Here is a 20,659-nt window from a genome sequence, read left to right on the forward strand (position 1 = left end):
CGGCAGGAAGTTAGGGGACATGGATTGATGGGAAACGAAACAGCATGTCTGCCCTGAAAGTTTTGTCAGCGCAAACGGTAACGAAAGCACGATCACAAATAACTGCCCCAGTACCACCCTAAGCCACAAATGCCCATTAGAAAGGATGCCAGAAGGAGACCTTAGAGAGTGATCTTATTGATTGTTATATGGGGCGGGGGGCGGGCTCTGGTTTTGGTGTCTTTTGTGTGAGTGATGGCACGTCCCCATTTGCCCAGGCTGAAAATCACCCCAGCTCGCTCTCCCTCTCTGCAGGCTTCTCCAAGTTCTCTTTATTAAACGGTATCATTTGTGTCATTGTCGGGGGAAAGATGGCTTTGCAAATGCCAAGCCGAGTATCACCGCAGCCCTATTGTGTGTCAGCTCCTGAAAGGAAAGATAAACCTGCTCGTTAATAAATTAAAACACTGGTGATCGCTCTCCCTGTAACATGTTATACAACATAGCTGGCTTGTGTAACTGACAGGTTCAAATATCTCCAGTGGACAGCTGTGTGATGCCGCCATCTCAGGCAAGCAGGGAGCAAAGAGGACCTGGGAGAATTGTCTCATAGAACAGTATTAGTATAGCTTTCCGTGGAAGTTGATGGATTTGAGTACTCTTGGAGCCCCTAGGGATGCATCTTGTAAAATATAAAAATGGCATTTTTGCTCTTTCTTTCCTAGAAGATCTACGTTTTCCCATTTGTGTGTGTCTATAGACTCCACTTTGCTTGTTCCAGATGCTATGTGGCAGCAGTGGGGAACCTTTGGCCCTCTGAAGGTTGCTGAACAACAACTCCCATCAGCCCCAGCAAGTGTGGTGGGGGGGGCCAGGGATAATGTTTTAATTATTCCATGGAATGTGCCGCCTCAGATTTATTGCATTCCCTTTTAAAATGCCAAGGTGTTTATCAGCAGCAGTTTTTTGGATGGAAGCTGGCTTGTCTTCCTCTGAATGTTGGGCGTGATCTCGAGCCTTCAGATTTTAGCTGAAGACTGTTTATGGACGGGGTTGCCTAACTTCTCATGTGACGTGGACTGCAATAGTACTTCAACATGGAACCTGCAGGCTGCCCACTGCCTTGTGACACGGAAGTGGGGAGCGAGGCCAAAATTTGACACCCACCCCCACCCACCCCCACACCCTCAATCTGCCTTCCCAAAGCCAGGCAATTGGAAGGAGGCATGGTGTGTGTGTGTGTGTGTGTGTGTGTGTGTGTGTGTGTGTGTGTGTAATGTTGCTGAGGGCCACCCAAAAAGGCTGTGAGGGCTGCATGCGAGGGCCGCCCTGTGCTAACACATTCTCTTGATATTTGTACCTTCTTCAAAAGGATGTTTACGTTTGCTGACGGTCCAAATCTTTTAGTAATAAGCCACATCAGTTAGGTCTTTCCATAAACGTTATTGATGTGCAAGGGTGCTGCCAGGCAAAATTTAGAGGACATACAAGGCTGCCTTGTACTGAGTTAAACAATCAGTCCACTTAGCTCCATATTGTCTACACTGACTGGCAGCCTCTCACCAGAGTTTCAGGCAGAGGACGTTCCCAGCCCTGACTGGAGATGCTGGGGATTGAACCTGGGACCTTCTGCATACAAAACAGATGCTGCCTCACTGAGCCATAGCCCTTTCCCGCATAACCTCCAGTTTAAGGACATCTATGCACAACAACATTCCATGTTAACTGCTCATAAAATCTGCTCTGTGACTCGTCTTGGTGTGTCTTTTGAGTTTTCGGAGGGTCCTGCTGATCGGATAACCTGGCTGTTGCCAAACATCAGCTAACCTTTTCTAGGACTAGACATGCCTTCCTTCTGCTGCACTGAGTGGCCGTATGGTGGGTAAGCCATATAGCGTAGGACTCTCCAGCAGGAATCAAGCAACGGAAACACGTCTTTTGTTTGTATGTATGCAACAAACCAAATTCAGTGAAACCACATTGTCGGGCTAATGTTTTATCACTGAAATTCCAATTGACTTCAGTGCTCATTATCTCCCTTTCTTTGAAGGAAATAAAGCAGTCCCCAACTGCTGCTAGAGATTAATGATTTACATCATCTGGGCAATGGGACGTTTGACCTTTATTTTATTTGATGAGATGATTATTTCAGGATCTGATTGGTAATTTCTCTGCCCTCCAGATATTTAAATGGGATGAATTGTAATGCAGTTTTAAAATCATGAGGAGATTGGAGGTGGGGAGGGAGAGGATGCATATACAGGGCTCTCTTAATGTGGCCTTTCAAAAATACAGATGTGGAAACCCAATTGCAAAGTTTAAGATCTGGTGTAGATTAGTCCTACTCAGTGTAAGGCAGCCTCTTAAAGTGGAAACACAGGTTTCAGTCAGCATCTAGCTGTGAGCAGGGCCCTATGTGCCTCAGAGCTACTCATAAGTTTTCAAATCGGGACTGAGGGGGGCTTGCTTTTGAGAGTTCCCTTTCTTTAATATTTCTATGTAGGAGGTTGTCACCTGACGTCTCCCTGTAAAACATTGTCCTGGGTTGTCTCCAAACTATCAGCATTTTGCCGGAGGGATTCAATCACATGCATCCTGCTCATCTAATGGGAGTGGCCGCCAGGACCATATAACACCGGTCCTGAGAGATCTGCATTGACTCCCAGTACGTTTCTGAGCACAATTCAAAGTGTTGGTGCTGACCTTTAAAGCCCTAAACGGCTTCAGTCCTGTATACCTGAAGGAGCGTCTCCACCCCCATCGTTCAGCCCAGACACTGAGATCCAGTGCTGAGGGCCTTCTGGCGGTTCCCTCAATGCGAGAAGTGAGGTTACAGGGAACCAGACAGAGGGCCTTCTTGGTAGTGGCGCCCGCCCTGTGGAATGCCCTCCCATCAGATGTCAAGGAAATAGGCAGCTATCCTATTTTTAAAAGACATCTGAAGGCAGCCCTGTTAAGCAAGGTTTTTAATATTTAATGCTGTATTATCCTAAGGAAAAGTGGGACATTCTGGGATCAAACGGGAAACCAGGACGGCTTCTATAAATCCGGGACTGTTGCTGGAAATTAGGGACACAAGGGCCTGTGGTGTGGCTGTGGCTGTGGCCTAACCTCTGCATAAAGCTTCTTGCAAGCAGATCTGGATGAAAGTTCAATCAACAGGTTGTCTGAAGGGGCCCTTAGGCTTCAACCAGGAATTGCCCCCTTGTGTCATGACACACCCCGGAGCTTTGGCTTTGCTTTCTCACATGTCCTGCTGTTGCAGTTATGACAGCTGCTCCCAGACTGTCTCACAGGCCCCGGGCTACAGGTTTGTTTTTTTCTGAGCTTGGCTGTCTTTGACACAGAGTACCTCTTGGAAACAAAGCTGCTGGAAACAGAGCTGTTGAAGTGGAAGTTTTTGAGGGAAGGAAAAGAAGAAGGGATGGAGAGGGAGCCCACACCATTGCTTCCCATTCTTGAAAGGCATCCATTGTGCCTGTCAAATGTGCGTTTCCACCAGCTGTTCCTTTTGCAATAGTGCTGGAAGATGCCCCAGTACTTTGAAACGCTTTGAGTTTGGCCTTCCTGCCTGTGAGAATAAGCCCCCACTTCCCCCCTCCGAACCCCATGCTTTGATTAAACAGGATGTTTCTTAGCGGCGGTGGAAGCAAGAGGGTGTCACGCCGAACCCCAGCCTCTCTCATTTGGCCCACGAGACGCGATAACTTCCGCTTTGACAGCCGCACAAACGGCGACTCGTCAGCTTACGGCACACGGTGTTTCTTTGCCCATTAGACAGGAAGTGTGGCGCTGGGTGCCAAGGCTATTTGCAGGTTCCCCAGCCGCAAAATAGCTCTCAATTGAGTAGGAGCGGGTCCAGCTGAGGAGAGAAAGAAGCTATTCTTGTCAGGGTGTGTATGTGTTGTGTATTGGAGAGAGAGGTGTGTGTGTGTTTGTGTGTGTGCTTAAAAAGAGAGTTTGTGCACATATATATATGATATTCAGGCATGGCATCTGTTGCCAGCTTGGCAAATAGGAATGCTTTACGTGAGTCAGGCATTGCCCAGGGTTTAACCCCCGAAGCAGAGAGCGAAAGGGGCTGCTTACGTAAACGAGTTCTTTCATTCTTCTTCTCCCTCTCTTGCAACTCCTGCTAACAATATCCCAGCTGCCATTCATGAGGGAGGGTGCCGGGAGGTAGGAGAGGATGAAAAGAGGGTCTCCGTGTAGGACCCTCTTTGCAGAGGATTTGGCAAATCCCGCTTCATTCCCAACCCCCATCCTGTCCCTCCTGCGAGAAGCAAATAGGCGAGGGAGCAGGGTTCTATTCAGATTCCTTGGTTACCGAGAAAAAGGGGGGATTTTTCCTTACCCGGTGTCTCATTTGGGAGGAAGGAGGCAAACATGGGTCTCCAGCTGTTTTTGGACTACAATTCCCATCATCCCTGACTGCTGGTCCTACTAGCTTGAGATGATGGGAGTTGTAGTCCAACCGCCGGAGAAAAGCCTGATCTAAAGAAAGATGCAGTGTGTGGTTTCTCAACCGCTGAATAACTGCAGTCTATACTCTACACATCTTGTGGTTGCGGTGAGACGGTCTTCCCAGGGACTCGTTGCAAGTCTTGTGCTTATAACACAAGAAGACTCCTGCTGCTGGATCAGGCCAAAGGCCCATCTAGTCCAGCATCTTGTTCTCACCATGATGAACTAGATGCCTAGGGAAAGTCCACAAACAGCACCTGAGCGTAGCATCACTCTACCCACTTGTGATTCTCAGCAACAGTGGAAGGAGAACATAGCCTTGTCCCCCCCATGAATTTGCCTGGTCCCCTTTTAAAGCCATCCAGATTGGTGGCTGTCACTCCATCATGTTGGAGTTGGGTTCCATTCAGTTTAACTGTGGGCTGTGTGGTTATTCTTGTTCTTTGTTCTTCATCTTCCTTGGATGGCCTCAAGTTCTAGTTCTGTGTGTGAGAGAGAAGAATATTTCTCAGCCCACTTTATCCACACTCTTTATCATTTATCCACACGCTTACCATCTTTATACACTCTTATCGTGTCCTCTCTTACTCACCTTTTATGTGATTAAAAAGTCCCCCAAAGCTCAGTGGTAGAGCAGATGCAGAAGATTCCAGGTTCAATCCATGGTAACTCCAGTTGAAAGAATTAAGTGGCAGGTTCTGGAAAGACCTCTGCCTGAGACCCCAGGCAGGTATAACAGAGGTGAGGAACATTATTCAACCTGGTGAAGATCTTTCCCACCCTCCACCAGCCATTTTTCTTAGGTGGGCAGGGTTGCCCACCTGACATCACCATGATATCAGGTGACAACTTCACATGGGCTCTTTTTTCAGTCTTCAAGAACTCATCCCGCTCCACCACTGACTGTTTTTGCCAAGTGTGGTATAGTAACTGGTCCAGGGTCAGCCCAACAACTTCATGGCTGAATGGAGATTTGAACCTGCGTCTCAAATATGAGGTGTGTGTTTTTTGCTTTTGTTTCAGTTTAATCTTTTCACTTATTCTGTGTATTTGCACATGCACGAGGGTATTTGTGCCTGCACACACACACACACACACACACACACTCATATATCTTCTGTTCAGTCAGCAGTTCTGCATCTCTGTTCTGTTTTGGACAGGCTCCAAGGCTCCCCGGGACATCAAAACTTTCTGGCAGCAAACCCAAGCTTTGCTTCCACCTATTTTCATTGCTCTCTCCTAGAATTCCATTATCTCACAGCATGTTAAGCTAACACTTAAGAAACATTATTGCATGCCAAGGTCGTAATGGTGGAACCCTGGGGAGCGAGACCACACAATATGGTCTACAGGCACCATGATGTTGGACTTTTCTTTCTCCCTCCTTCTTAGCAGCTTAAATTCTGTTTGTGTGTGTGTGTGTGTGTGTGTGTGTATATAAATCTTCACTTTTGTTAATTGGATAGCACCCTTAATTGTAGAATAGAAGCTGTTGTGGTCTATTCTCTTAAGCTCTGTGGTCCAGGGTTTGATGCGAAGGTTATCAGTTTCTAACCGGAAATGTTACTGGAAAAACCTCTGCAACAGGTCTGGGGAACCTTTGGCCCTCCAGCTGTTGTTGAACTACAACTCCCATTATCCTTTTTTAAGGGTCCAGGGCAGGTGTCACCCATGGGCCCTTCCAAGGCATTGGGGCCCAAGCTGCTGTCCATGTATGCAGGCAGCTCTTCAGGTAACCTAGTCAAAGTCCATTTACAGGTCCACAAATAGGCCCCCAAACTGGGTAAGAAACGTAAAGCATTCAGAGGGGCCCAGAATTTTCTAACTGACAGGCTGTGTTGAGAAAGTAGCAGCAATTCTGTTTCATGAGTTGAGCTTTTGATTGCTTTTGGAAGCCATGCAGAGTTCCGTGTAGCTTATAGTGTAAGTCTTCCTTGGCTCCGAGTTCAAAATCAAATTAGCGATGAATAGTTTCTGACAACTTTATCATAATAATGTAACGGTGATACCCAGTTCAGTGAATAGTTTAATTATTCCTCCTTTTGACAGGCGAGTTTGGTGCCAGGAACCAAGTATATAATTGTTTTCTGTCTCTTTGGAATACAGTTTGGGCGCACCTGGAGCTTGCCCCCCCTCTTCCTTTCATGTTGCCTTCCTTAGCTGTTAACAGGGCCTGAACAAAGTCATTCTGGACAGCTTAACCAACCATCTGCCAGACAATGGAATGGTTGGCCAGTAGTCATAATGCCCATTGCCAGGACCCAGGTTTTGGCGACCCTTGGGCAAGATGCCCAAACAGAAAGCCCCTACCTGAGTGGGCCCATTTCCTCCTCACTACCCATTTTATTGCCCCCCTTCCCTCTGGTCCCAGTCCATACCACTCACCAGAGAGAGCAACATTCATATTTCAGCCAGGCAAAAACACTCAAGGAGGGTGTGAAGGAGGACTTGTGAGGGAAGAGGTTTGGGGGAGGAGGTGTGGCCTGAGGGGAGTTTTGAGAGCCTGAGGTTCCCCACTCCTGCTCTTCACATTTATCTGGAGAGAGGAACATGCTAAGAGATGATGGAGGAGTTGAGTGGCAGGACATCCAGGGACAATAATGGGCCCTCTGCATGTAGCCAGCAGTGCCAGCTTCGACACCAGTCCTGGTAATGGCAGTAGCCAAAATGTGAGTGATTTCTTTGAAGAAGCTTTTCTTGTAACATGTAAGGGCCAGTTCCGTATTTATGTTGGGACTTCAACTGGCGTTCAACCAGCTGTCTTGGAGATGGGGACCCTCTTGCCTTCCCAGAGCACTGGATGGAAGTGCTTGGAAGATGCTCAATGCTCTCCAGCTTATCTTGAGCACCACCCTTCTCTCTACTGATATGGCTTCTTCCTAAAACTCTTTCAATGCCCTCTTCCAGGAAAGTGACCTTAGAAGAGGGCATCAGAAGCTGCCTCAGACTGAGTAAGACCTGTTTAGCTCAGTTCCATGTAGCTTGACTGGCAAGGACTTAATAGGATTTCAGACAAGGTTGTCTTCCAGCCCTACCTGGAGGTACCTTGGGTTACATACGCTTCAGGTTACATATGCTTCAGGTTACAGACTCCGCTAACCCAGAAATAGTGCTTCAGGTTAAGAACTTTGCTTCAGGATGAGAACAGAAATCGTGCTCTGGCGGCGTGGTGGCAGCAGGAGGCCCCCATTAGCTAAAGTAGTGCTTCAGGTTAAGAACAGTTTCAGGTTAAGAACGGACCTCCAGAACAAATTAAGTACTTAACCCGAGGTACCACTGTATAGCTGGGGGAGACTCCTGTCTGAAAATTGCTGCCAATAGACATAGACAATACCGAGGACCCAGATAGATCAGCTTCCTGTCCTCACTAGATGAATACAAAAGTTGCTTCCCAGAATTATTAATGTTTCTTTTAGCATGGAATCGTGCAGCTATAAAGCCATGCCTCATCAGGTTCGTAAAGAGGAAGAGGAGCATGACAGTTACCTGTTGTATTTTGCCGGCGGCTCTTCAGGAGTAGATTTGCAGGTAGCTGCAATAACCAAGATGGTTAGAATTCTTCATCTCGGAGGGAGTGGGGGGGTGAGCCCCCACCCCCCACAAAGTGACAAGCAGGAACCAACTGTAAACAGAAGCCTTCTAATTCCGACAGGCGTGATGGATGAAAGAGAGAGCATCATTGACCTGGTTTCACTTCGTTAAGCTTTCCAATTAAGCAGGGGTGCAACAGAAAACGAGCCTGCAGGAATATCTGCAGCCATCAAGCACAGATGTTTTGCAGAAGTGTGCGTGTTTCTTTTGTACTTAAACAAACAAACAAACAAACAAACCACACAACTATTTTCCTTAAAAAAAGAAAAATCTCATTGAGCTTGGGGAGGGGGCAGGGTTCTTAAATTCCCATCTTCTTCCCAGAATTTGAGTTCTGGAGAACATGGTCATAGTGGCTAGTACACAGAGTAGTACAGTGGTACCTTGGGTTACATACGCTTCAGGTTACAGACTCCGCTAACCCGGAAATAGTACCTCGGGTTAAGAACTTTGCTTCAGGATGAAAACAGAAATCGTGCTCCGGCGGCGCGGCAGCATCAGGAGGCCCCATTAGCTAAAGTGGTGCTTCAGGTTAAGAACGGACCTCCAGAACGAATTAAGTACTTAACCCGAGGTACCACTGTACTAGCATTGGATACAACCCTTTGTTCTTGGATTATTTCTGACATACATTGACTGAGATAAAAACTTGGAGCTGAACATTTCAGTCCTACTGGAAATTATGTCTGAGGACATTAAGGGGTGGGGCAGGCACTTGCTCCCCTTCCGCATCACACCATTGAATGGAAACTGACTTACGATATGCAGTGAGGAGACCACCAGAACATTTTCAGCCTCCTCTTGAGCCAGAGGACAGGGATTTAGAGCTGCTCTTGATCCCAGTTCTGGGACTGAAGGAGCTCCAGCTTATCATCAGGAATGTAAGGAGGCAGCGATTTCCATCCTGTTCTGGGTTCATGGCAATCAGCACTGTTTCTATTCTGCTACAGTTCGGCTTCCAATGAAACCTTTTTATTTTTTGTCTTGCTATCTGCTGCAACCGAAATTTACATAGTTAATTAGATAATTAATTTTAGTGAATTTCAATGAAAGGGAAATGTCAAAAACAAAGCAGAAAAATAATGTATTGGCTTATGTAATGTTTGTGGACTAAAAAACCCCCCACAATACTATGAATATTAATAATAAATAATAATAATAATAATAGGTATGTCTACTTGCAATTGGCCTCTTTGAAATAATCCATTTTTTCTTCTGTGTTCTTCTTGCAGGATCAGCCTCTCAATCCTTACAAAGGCTTGGAAACCCAGGTTAGTTCTTTATTATCATGTCCTCTTCTTAAAGTCTTTATTCAAATTCTGGGATGTTCTGGCATGCCCTTCCTTTGAAAGCCAGCAAAGCAAGGATTTCGCCTGTCATTACATCTCGACTGTGCCTTGTTGAAAAGTGTACATTTTGTCAGTTCTAAGGATGTCATTCCCACCTTGAAGGTGAAGCAACCTATTTGTACCGCACTTTCTGTATCGTATCTTTTGTACCGCACTTTCTGTATCTTTGTTCATCCTCCCAGACAGATGGCACGTTGGGAAAGAAGACAATGGCGTCTCTTTTCAGATTTTCACCTACAGTGTAAAAAAAATGTATCGTGTGTCAGATGTTGCTTTTAAGGTCACCGTGATGGGAAGTGTTTCACATACTCAGTGAGAGACAAGTTCAGTTTATTTATTATTTATTAAACAAATTTTGGACCACTTCGCACCATAAAGCCATCGAAGTGGGTGAGGGTGGGGAGAACAGAGTACAAGACAGACACACAAGCTCTAGGCATAATAAAATCAGTTCAGCAAACTCTGAAACAATAAAACCATCCATACAAACTCTATAAACAACAAAACAATTTCATCAGGCTTCCATAAATGACTGAGTCATATATTTGCGGCCCTTCGTATGATGGTGTCATTAAATTCCCTTCTTCATTTCTTTGATTGGGGGGGGGGTGACAGTTATCTTGGTGACAGGGATGCAGCGAGATGGCACAGATTTAATCCGTTTGCCTCAAGTGTGTCTGATATCGTTGGCAGCTAGAAAAAGTATTTCTGCCCTTGCCTCCTGATCTCTTAGGGTGGTATCCAAAGCTAGTCCTACTGAGAGTAGACCCATTGAAATTAGTGGCCTTCACAAACTTAATTTCAGCAGATCACCTCTGAGTCGCCTACAACCTTTAACTTATTGACAGATCTTCTTTTTATGCCATTGGCTTAGCTGCTGTGATGTCACAGCAGCAGCTCATGGAAGCTGAGTGCTAGCTACAGTCCACAGTGAAGCTGCTGTTAAACTGCTTCACCTTTGCCCATGGGCAGTAGGTTTTAGAGGTTGTTAAAAGGAACTTGGCTTGTGTGGTTTTCTGTGGCTATTTCATAGCCGCCTGTTGAAGAGGGAAGAGGATGGTTGCAGCTTGTGCATAGAATGGCTTTAAAAAAGTGTATTGGTGGTAGTGGTGTCTACCACAACTTTACCTCATCACTGAGTAAACACAACCAGCGCTACTACCGGGCAAAGACCTATCCAAAACTTTTTAGATGTGATTTCAGTTCTGCCGAGTGATTCTGCCAATGCTACTTTTGTGATTTTATGACCTCAGTTTATTTTGTCAGCAGTGGGTGCAGTGTGTGCATTGTTGTATTTTAATCATTTTATACATTTTTTTTAAAACCACCCCAATAACATGATTCAAGGCAGTGTAAACCTACTTTAGAAACAAAAAAAGGGGGGTGTTTAAGAGCGAAAGGGGGACAAATTCAATTTAATTTGAATGTAAAAGTGAACCTGCCTAATAATTCACACTTTCTGGAACAGTACAATGCAAGCATCCTTCAAAATAGGAACTTATTTGCATTTTCCAATGCTGTTCTCCAGCCCAATAAATGTGGGGGGAAATGTGTGTAGTGAGATCAATGGGCAGGGAATTCCAGAGAGTAGGCCCTGCTGCCACACTGTAGCTTGGATTCCTTGGAAGCGTGGAACAAAAGTCATGTGGCAACTGTAAAAAATGCCAGTTATCCAGTTGGTCACAAGATTGCTAATGGTGCTGGTTTGGGGAAAGGGAGCCAAAATGGCACCCAATCTCATTGAGATTGGTAAATGGGTCTTTCCTGCCTCAGTTCCTCCCTGAACACAGCTAGGTGGTGTGCGCATGTATGTGTGCATGCATACAGTCGACTACAGTAGACATCGAGCATTTTAAAAGTCAGGAATTGCCAAGCCTGAGGCCTGTGGTTTTCCATTTAGCCACAGAGCGTGTATAAAATGTCTTTGGCATCTGCCCTTCTAATTTGCCTTCCCCGACCCGAATGTAGTTCAGCCTTCATGCGTATTAATTCCTTGCTAAGTGAGTGCCAAGGCGAATGCCAGCTGGCTTTCAAAGACTCTGTGCCCCCCCCCCACCCTTTTTTTTCCAGGAGGACATAAATATTTCCAGCAGGCAGAAGAAACTGTGCTTATACACTCACACATGCACACCTGTTCTTAAATAATTAAGATAGAGATTAGGTGTGTGGTTCTACATATGGATAAGAGCAAATGGGGGAATTGCTGGGTGTGTTTCAGAGCCGGGACTTCTCAGCCAACTGTTTTGCTAGTCTCTTTTATTTGAGATCTATTACGGGGGCCGGGAAACAGCTTTTCATGTGCGCCGTCTTTGTACCTTGCGGTGCGGAGACCGAGTCAAAGCAGTTCAAAAGCAGGAACTGAGATCAAGGAGGGCTTACCGGGGAGACAAAACTCAAATGATCGTGTTTTGCATGTTGTGAAAGGGCCAGAGTTTGAGCATCAAGAGAGATGATCATCGGAGGCAAAAAGATTTGGTTTTTGCTGCATTTTCTTCTTCTTTTCTGAAGCCATATTTCTCATGTTCAAAGCTGGCAGCAGAAAGTACGGAGGAGGAAATCTCTCATGGCTGTCAAGCAAACTCTTCATTGGGTTCTATTGCACTTACTCCGATGTGTGTATGTTTTGAAAAGAAGAGCACATAGCAGGTTTGAACTGTTCAATGCAGCTGACTTTTTGTGTGTTTGTGTGCGTGTAGCAATATCTAATGTAAATCTATTAATTTTCCACAAAACACCATATTGCACAACACATCAACCACTTTGCTTTAAAATATTGTATCAAATTCTTACACTCACTCCAGTCCCCCCCCCCACTGCATAGTGCCATGAGATCTCAGGAGGTTATAAACACAATGTTCTTGATGCATATAATCCAAAAATGTTTGCCACGCATTATAGAAAAGATGGGGGTTAGAATTCCCTTTGGTCTCACGAATCTGGCACGTCAGCTTTTCAGCCAGGGCTATTGTTCATGCTCTGAATGCAACTGATTCTTGAAAGGTTGTAAAGCCCTATTGCCTCTGGCTGCAGAAGTTTGAGGAATAATGGTGGTACTAAGCCAGGAATAGTAAACATGATGCCTTCTAGATATTGTTGGACTCCAACTCCCATCATCCTCAGGCAGCATCAGCAGTGGTCAGCTGTGATGCATAAATATAGGATGGGGGACACCTGGCGTGACAGGAGTACAGGTGAAAATGACCTAGGGGTCTTAGTGCTTGACATGAGTCAACAGTGTGATGCAACAGTGAAAAAAAAGCTAATGATATTCTAGGCTGCATCAACATAAGTGTTGTGTACCAGATCAAGGGAAGTAATAGTATCACTTGGAGTCCTGAGTCCAGTTCTGAGCACCACAGTTTAAGAAGGATGTTGACAAGCTGGAATGTGTATAGATGAGGGCAACCAAGATGAACAAGGGTCTGGAAACCAAACCTTATTAGGAACGATTGAGGAAGCTGGGTATGTTTAGCCTGGATAAGAGGAGACGGAGAGGTGATATGATACCCATCTTCAAATACCTAAAGGGCTGTCACATGGAGATGGAGCAAGCTTGTTTTCTGCTGTTCCAGAGGGTAGAACCCAAACCACTGGATTCAAATCACAAGAAAGGTGATTCTGACTAAACATCAGGAAGAGCTTTCTGACGGTAAGAGCTGTTGACAGTGGAATGAACTATCTTGGAAGGTGGTGGGCTCTCCTTCCTTGGAGGTTTTTAAGCAGAGGTTAGATGGCCACCTGACAGGGATTGTTTAGCTGTGGTGGCTGCATTGCAGGGCATTGCACAAAGATGACCGTTTAGGTCCCTTCCAACTCTACAATTCTGTGATGCCATGATGGGTGTCACAGTCCAACATCACTTGAAGGGTACTGGCTGCCCCTGTGCTAAAGGACTGGAAAGGAAGGGTAGATAAAAAGAAATCTGATTTCATAACTCCTCTTATAATCTGTATGTCCAATACATGTGAGCAGCAATTTCAAGATAAGAGCATCATGGGACATTGCTAGTTGTCCACCAGCTTTTGTTTGCTGTTGGCCATGTTTGGGCAAAGGGCTGTTGCACAGTGGTGGTGCATCTGCCTTGCATGCAGAAGGTCCCTGGTTCAGTCCCAGCATCTCCAGGTAGGGCTGGGAAAAACTCTGTCTGTAACCCTGCAGTTGTTGTTGTTTAGTTGTTTAGTCGTGTCCGACTCTTCGTGACCCCATGGACCAGAGCACGCCAGGCACTCCTGTCTTCCACTGCCTCCCGCAGTATGGTCAGACTCATGTTGGTAGCTTCGAGAACACTATCCAACCATCTCATCCTCTGCCGTCCCCTTCTCCTTGTGCCCTCCATCTTTCCCAACATCAGGGTCTTTTCCAGGGAGTCTTCTCTTCTCATGAGGTGACCAAAGTATTCAAGCCTCAGCTTCACGATCTGTCCTTCCAGTGAGCACTCAGGGCTGATTTCCTTAAGAATGGAGAGGTTTGATCTTCTTGCAGTCCATGGGACTCTCAAGAGTCTCCTCCAGCACCATAATTCAAAAGCAAACCCTGCAGAGCCACTGTCAATCAGTGTAGACCAGGATTTCCCAAACTTAAGTATCTAGCCAATTTTGGTCTATAGTTCCCATCATCCCTGACCACTGGTCCTGCTAGCTAGGGATGATGGGAGTTGTAATCCAAAAAAACCTGGAGACCCAAGTTTGGGAAACACAGGTATAGACTGTACGGAGGTAGATAGACCAATGGTCTGGCTTTGTATGTATATGGCAGCTTCCCATGTTTTTCAGAGTAAATGCAAGAAAAAAATCAAATCAGTTGATGGTTTTCCTTTAGGTCTTCCATTATCTACTCTCCAGATGAGTTAGTGGAGATTATCAGGCATTGCTGATCTAGAATATGTTGCCAGCAAGGGGTGTGGGTGGATGAGTGAAAGGCAGCAGTTAACCATGCAGTTTGTACTATTAGACTAATAAATTGGATTTACTGGAAAATCTTACAGTGATATAGTATTAACTCCCAACTTGTTGATGCTTCCAGAAGTCTTATTAACGTCAGTTTCATAAATATTCTCCCTTTCCATTTTTATTATTATGCTCAAGGCAATTTTCATCAAAACTGACAAACGTGTAACAGCAATGAACACATCAGCCTGTGAAACAATTACACCACAATATACACAGAACAATGGAATAAACTGAAACTGTTCATAATAATAAGACAGTAGACATAAATATCAAGACACTCATATCTGGTAAAAGAAATCATTTTTTGAAATATTACTCAGTATAATAATCAGTAAAGTCAACCACATCAATCAGTTTATAATTCCATGTTCCCAGGGATTGGCCTTTGCCACCCAGCAGTGGAGGGAGAGAGTAGCCAGCATCTCAGCCTCCCATATGGCAGGAAATGCTTTGCATTTGCATGTGAGACTGAGAATTTGTGGGGGAACTTAGGGGCCAATCAGTGTGCCCGCTGGGTATGTTATAGCAATCATCACAACGTTCCATTGGCAGAAGAGGCATTAGGCTGCACAATTAGTGAGGAGGAGTGCCCTTCCTGATCTCTTAAGGGATCTTGGATCAGAAATCCAGTTCAGGGGCTGATGGGCCACAGCACCCTCTGCCAGTAGTCAGGTGGTGGAGTCAACAGAATCAGTTTGCGCCATAGGCAGACCCCAACAACAGTTGACTCACAAGTGGGCTGTGTGGGTCAGGGATGACAGACGTTATAGTCCTGCAACATCTGGAGGGCCACAGTTCCCCATCCATGGTTTAGGTGAGCCTCTTCTCCACAGGTACGCGGGCGCTGCTACGTCATGGTCGCTGTTGAAGGATCGGAAAGGAATTTTCCTGCATTGGCAGGTTTTGCCTTTCCCATAGCAAAACATCACAACTTTGGCGGATTCAGGCCTTGTGCGGAATCCTTTAGACTATCTTCCTAAAGGGGGGGGACATAAAGCGGTGACCCACACCCCCCTTGCGGCAGTGATCCCAGGGTTCCCTGTTAAAGGGGTCTTGAGGGGAGGCATTGGCTATACGCCAAGAGGTTGTCATTGCTCTCCCCTGCGACGGTGGCAAAATGGGGGGCGGGCTCTCTCTGCTTGAATATATGTTCTCCAGAGCCAGCCCAATCGCCACACATTCTGGATAACCCTGATGTCTCTCAGAGCCCCGGCTGGGGACTGGGAAAGATAAACGCCCAATGCCTGAGCCAAGTTCTCCCTACATCTGAAACTTAATAAAGTTGTGGCCAATTTTAATCCCATAGCACGTTGTCTTGAGTCATTATTCCACTCGGGGGTTGCCTGGGTTTGGGTAGACTCCTCCTGTCCACGCAAAATCTTTATAGCCAATGAAACATGGCCAAAGCTCAAGAAGGCTGCATGCAGGACTTGCCCCAAAGAACCATGGGAATTGTAGTTTGTTCAGGGTACTGTGAGTTATAGCTCTGTGGGGGATTAACTACAGTTCCCAGGATTCTTTGGCGGAAGTCATGCGTTTCAAATGAATAGTATGTACGCAGCCTAATAGGACAGTTGTGGGTCGTGTAAACTTTCAAAGTTACATAGCCCCTGCTTCTGTAGAACCTGAAAATAACTTTATAGAAAGCTGATACCTCAAATCTTGATAATAAAGCGGCAACAAATCAATTAAGTTTTATCAGTAAGCTCCAGATCGGCTTCATGGTAACCTTTCAAAGCTGCCTTTTTCTTTTGACTTTGAAAACCCAGAAACGTGTCATTTGAGAGCTGGAAGAAATGGAGGTCGCCACCTTTTATTTTTGGCATCAAACTGATGACTGGCAGAAGTCTCCCCCCTCCCCCCCCCCAGCCGCCCACCACATTTTTTTTTAATAAAAAAAATTCATTTATCCCAATCAAAGAGTTTGAGCACATACAGCATTCTTCACAGTTTGACCTTTTAAAACTGTCAGGATGATATTAAACTGGGAGCATTATCATCTTATTTCGACTTGCGAGCCAGGGTGCCGTCTAAATCCTGCTTCGAATGGCGACTTTTTAATGTGACCTTTGGCAAGTTGCTTGTGTCGCAGCCTCACAAGGACATGTGGCTTGGAGTTGTTGTGTTGGAGGCAAAGCCTCAGAACTGGCATCCTCTCTGCAGCCGTTGGAGAAGTTGGATGTCACCGTTTCCACCCAAGGAGCTGTGGGGTTAAGCTCTTGTTACGACTTATTATTGTCATTTTCTTCATTGCCCTCCAAGCAACAGTCATGAGGCAATTTACACATTAGATTATTAGAAGCAGTTAAAAAAACAACACAAAAACAGCCATTACCTCATAAAATAAAGTACATTCTCAAGAGACTACATGCTGAATTGAATGTTAACAACAAAAACTGACCCGATACAGAAAAAGAACAAAATAAATGCTATGAATACAAAAATTAAGCCATATTTCATTGGGACTTTCCATCTCCATAATAGACCCTTCATAAAGGTAACAGATGGCCGACAAATGGAGGCAAACTCCATAGGTTCAGCTGCATCCAGAGATACTCTTAATTTATAAGTCAGGTTGTTTTTTTCCAGGAATTAGAATAAACATTACTTTGTGGAACCAGATATTTAAAGACAAACCCTAGGACTCCTTGTGATATGGTCAAAGGGGCAGCTACTGATGGAAAAATGACAAGAGGTTTGCATATGAAGCCTGTATTTCACTTGTCAGAAATTGGCAGAAGATGCAGTTGGGGCTGTGAACTCTGTTTTTGTTGTTGTTTTATACTTTTTCTTTTCCTTTTCATTTTATTACTGGAGGGATGTTTAAACTTCATCATGAAGTCTTGAGATTAAACAACAACAACATCTAACATAATATTAAATCCATACAAAGCAGACCCTTTCGACTAAGTCCCATTTATCTAGCTTGATAAAAGCCTGTTTGAACAAAATGTCCTTTTTTAATATAAATATTTTCATTTCGTTTGTTTGAAATTATACAGCTAAGAAGATACACGTCACAAGTTACAATAGCATTTCCCTGTAATCCCTCCATCTCTCTCCCTGACGCGGGAAGGGAGCGGTGTTTTTAATGGAAGACGTTGTTCCAGAGCTGCAGGTGTGTGTGCTGAAGATGCCGCACTGCAGAATTGTCCGTTGAAAAATAGTGAAGGGATACCAAGTTTTTATAAAGTCATCTGCATTTTGTTTACCCCTCAGGGCTTTCAGGTGTTTAGTGAACTTTTCCATTAATGCCGCTGTCCATATATTTTTGTCTGCATATGGAGACAATGTGAACAGTCTTCACTTGTTTCCAGAAAGTGCAGATATAGGGCACCTGAGCTTGGAAATATGCGTTACATTTGGGGAAATTGCTGTGTAAATTTTTTTTTAAATATGTATTTTAGGCAAAATTGCATACAACTGTATATTCTGGAAGAAATTCTTAGGACAATATTGATGAATTTTCATGAGCACTTAAAAAAAATAAATCACAAGCTGATGTGGAAGTGTGCGGAACTGAAATTAAGTTTGGGGAAATGAGAAACGAAAATAGACAGATCCACCCATCCCTAATCTGCAGTTTCTAGCAAGTAGCAAGGTGAATCCTGCAAGCCTAATGCCTACCCACCTCTGCCCTAAGCTTCAGAAGGGGATATTGGCAGCTTCCAACGAGATGGCACCAGTGTGGGCGTTCTGGGGTCAACACACACGCTTCAGGTCAACGAGGGCTTTAGCTAATTGGTTTATTATAATGGAAGCTCTTGTAAGCAAGCTTCTGCTTCATCACTTGCAGATATTGGACTAAGAAGGAGATGGGGGGGTGTGGTAGATTTTTACATACGTACAGTGCAATATTTAGCCATCGGTTAGTGTCTTCTTTTACAAATGACTGTATACACCACTCCATCCGATCCACCAGCTCCATGCCTGGCTGGAGGTCCATCCTTTGGTGAAGGTCTGAATTGTATTTGTGCAGCCTCCTCTGTGCAATCAGGGCTCTAGATCACATGGAGTTGCCTATTCCAGTGGTGCTGAAGTCAAAGGGCTGGGCCAGTGATGTGACCCAGCTCTCCCTTCCCCATCAACCTTAAGAACCTAAGAAGAGTCTCTTGTGTCAGGTCAGTATCCCATCTAGTCCAGCATCCCATTCTCACTGTGGCCAACCAGATGCCTTTGGGAAGCCCACAAGCAGGACCTGAACAGGACAACAGCCCTCTCCCCTCCTGTGGTTTCCAGCTACTCACATTCACAGGTGGACTGCCTTCGACAATGGTGGCTTTTTGCTCCAACCTGTATGGAGGAAGGAAATATCATAAGAGACCTCTGTATGCTTCCTTCTTGTTCCAGCCCACAAATCCCCAAGGCTATAAAGCCACCCCAGTGGTGGAGGGGTGCCCATAAAGCAACTCCACAAAGCCATCTGCACTTCATGGTAGCTGGTCTTAATCATTTTTCCAATCAAAGGCCGGTTGGCATCCTAATTGATTTTATATTATGTCCCTTACCAGAAGGGAGAAGGCGTGTGCTTACCAGGGCAGCACAAAGAGAGCAGGTCTATTCTTACTGCTGTATTTAATGCTGCTGCTAATCACGGAGATTAGGCTGAAACAATTACAACAGCTAATTAAAGAACAATGCGGGTTTTGGCATCTTTTTTGCAGACAGCACTACCGGGAATTCCTAACTCAGGCAAAGTAGAGATAATTAAAAATCGAGCTCCGGTTTCCTCGCACGGGCATCTGGATCGTACTGATTAAACTGCAAACAAAACAAACGCACACGCAAAAACAGATGAAAACAACACTTTGCAGCCTATCCAATTTCACTTAAAGGGCCTTTTGGACAATTCATAAGCAGGAAAGTAGAAAGGGAGAAGAAAAGGCAGGGAGACAGCCAACTCTCAGCAGCCAATTAGGTGACTAAGCTATGAAGATGGATTGTGACTCTCCCTCACCCTTTTAAATGCCAAAGGCTGAGTATTGCGAGCAATAGAGCCTCGTGGAGCACTCAAAATCGTTGGCGCTGCTACTGACCGTGTCTGGACAATCAGCTTAATAAGCCAAGAGGGGAATGAGCCTTTTGGCTGCACGTGGCGCTAGGGATGGATGGATCAGGCTCAATTCAGGCTGTGCCAATTTTACATGCGGCTGGTATTAAGTTTATTCAGTCCTGTTATAAGCTGCATGTGTAGTTCCTCTTCTCTCAGCCCCCCAAAAAACTGCAAAGATCATTCGGCTAAGGAAAGCTACTTCCAATGAGTTGTTTGGATGCCAGACAATAGGAATCCCTGGTGTCCCAAAGATCTGCTCTTTCCCCCTCTTCTTTTGTGCACTTTTCCTCTTTCTGGTTGCCCTTCCTTTTCCCCTCGCACTTAGGATGCAGCTTTCCTGTGGTGGCTTCGACTGAGATCAGGTAGTCCCTAGGAGTTGTTTCCTGCAAATGCTGCTTTGCGATAAGTGAGGGTGGGTGGAGAATCCCATTCCTCCCAAAAGGCAAATTTGAAAACTTTGCCGAGAGGCTTAGACAGCAGTTGAAAGCCAGACACTCATTAAGAATTCACCGTACTGTACAGTTAATTTATAGTACAATGGTGTACATGTCTGCTCATAAATGAGTCTCTGTGTTTAATGGGGCTTCCTCCCAGGTTAGTGGATACAGGATGGCAATGGGTTGGTGTTGGAGGAAAACTGTGTTCTTGTCAGTGCTATTTTTCTAGAGAAAGAGATGCCAGAATTCACCACGAACACCTCCCTTGTTCTCTTATTATGGCAATGGCACCCACCTGAGAGATGCCGGGACTGAGTTCCGTCGAGTTCCGGCTTTAAAAAAGCCCTGATTCTTGTGCCTTTAACAGCTGCATGGCAGGCAAATTCCACAGGTTAAGCATTTCCTAATATGGAAATGCAATTATGGGGAAAGCTGCTCTCTAATTTTGAGTGAAGACATGCTCTCCATGGCAGCCAGTGTGGTGTAGTGGTTAAGAGCGGTAGACTCGTAATCTGGTGAACTGGGTTCGCGTCTCCGCTCCTCCACATGCAGCTGCTGGGTGACCTTGGGCTAGTCACACTTCTTTGAAGTCTCTCAACCCCACTCACCTCACAGAGTGTTTGTTGTGGGGGAGGAAGGGAAAGGAGAATGTTAGCCGCTTTGAGACTCCTTCGGGTAGTGATAACGCGGGATATCAAATCCAAACTCTATCTATCTGGCCATGTTGTGTTAGGCCACACTCCCATCGCAGCTGCTCTCTGATTGGCATCCACAGGACTCTCTCAAAATTTGAAATCTTCCCACTGGTCCATAAAGGTTGGCACCCCTTCAGTTAGG

At 45.3% G+C, this 20,659-nt stretch overlaps 1 protein-coding gene across 2 annotated transcripts in view; it reads left to right on the forward strand.

Annotated features, from left to right (window-relative positions):
• Positions 1–20,659, forward strand: part of XYLT1 (xylosyltransferase 1) — a 166,907-nt gene that overhangs the window by 46,389 nt on the left and 99,859 nt on the right. Inside the window, exon 2 of one of the 2 annotated variants that reach the window (XM_028707062.2) lies at positions 9,267–9,305. The exons of the other annotated variant lie outside the window; for it this stretch is intronic. Coding sequence (XP_028562895.2) covers positions 9,267–9,305 — 39 coding nt within the window. The remainder of the gene's footprint in view (positions 1–9,266; positions 9,306–20,659) is intronic. 2 annotated transcript variants of the gene reach the window in all.

This window comes from Podarcis muralis, chromosome 14 (assembly GCF_964188315.1).
Source record: "Podarcis muralis chromosome 14, rPodMur119.hap1.1, whole genome shotgun sequence".
Taxonomy (NCBI): domain Eukaryota; kingdom Metazoa; phylum Chordata; class Lepidosauria; order Squamata; family Lacertidae; genus Podarcis; species Podarcis muralis.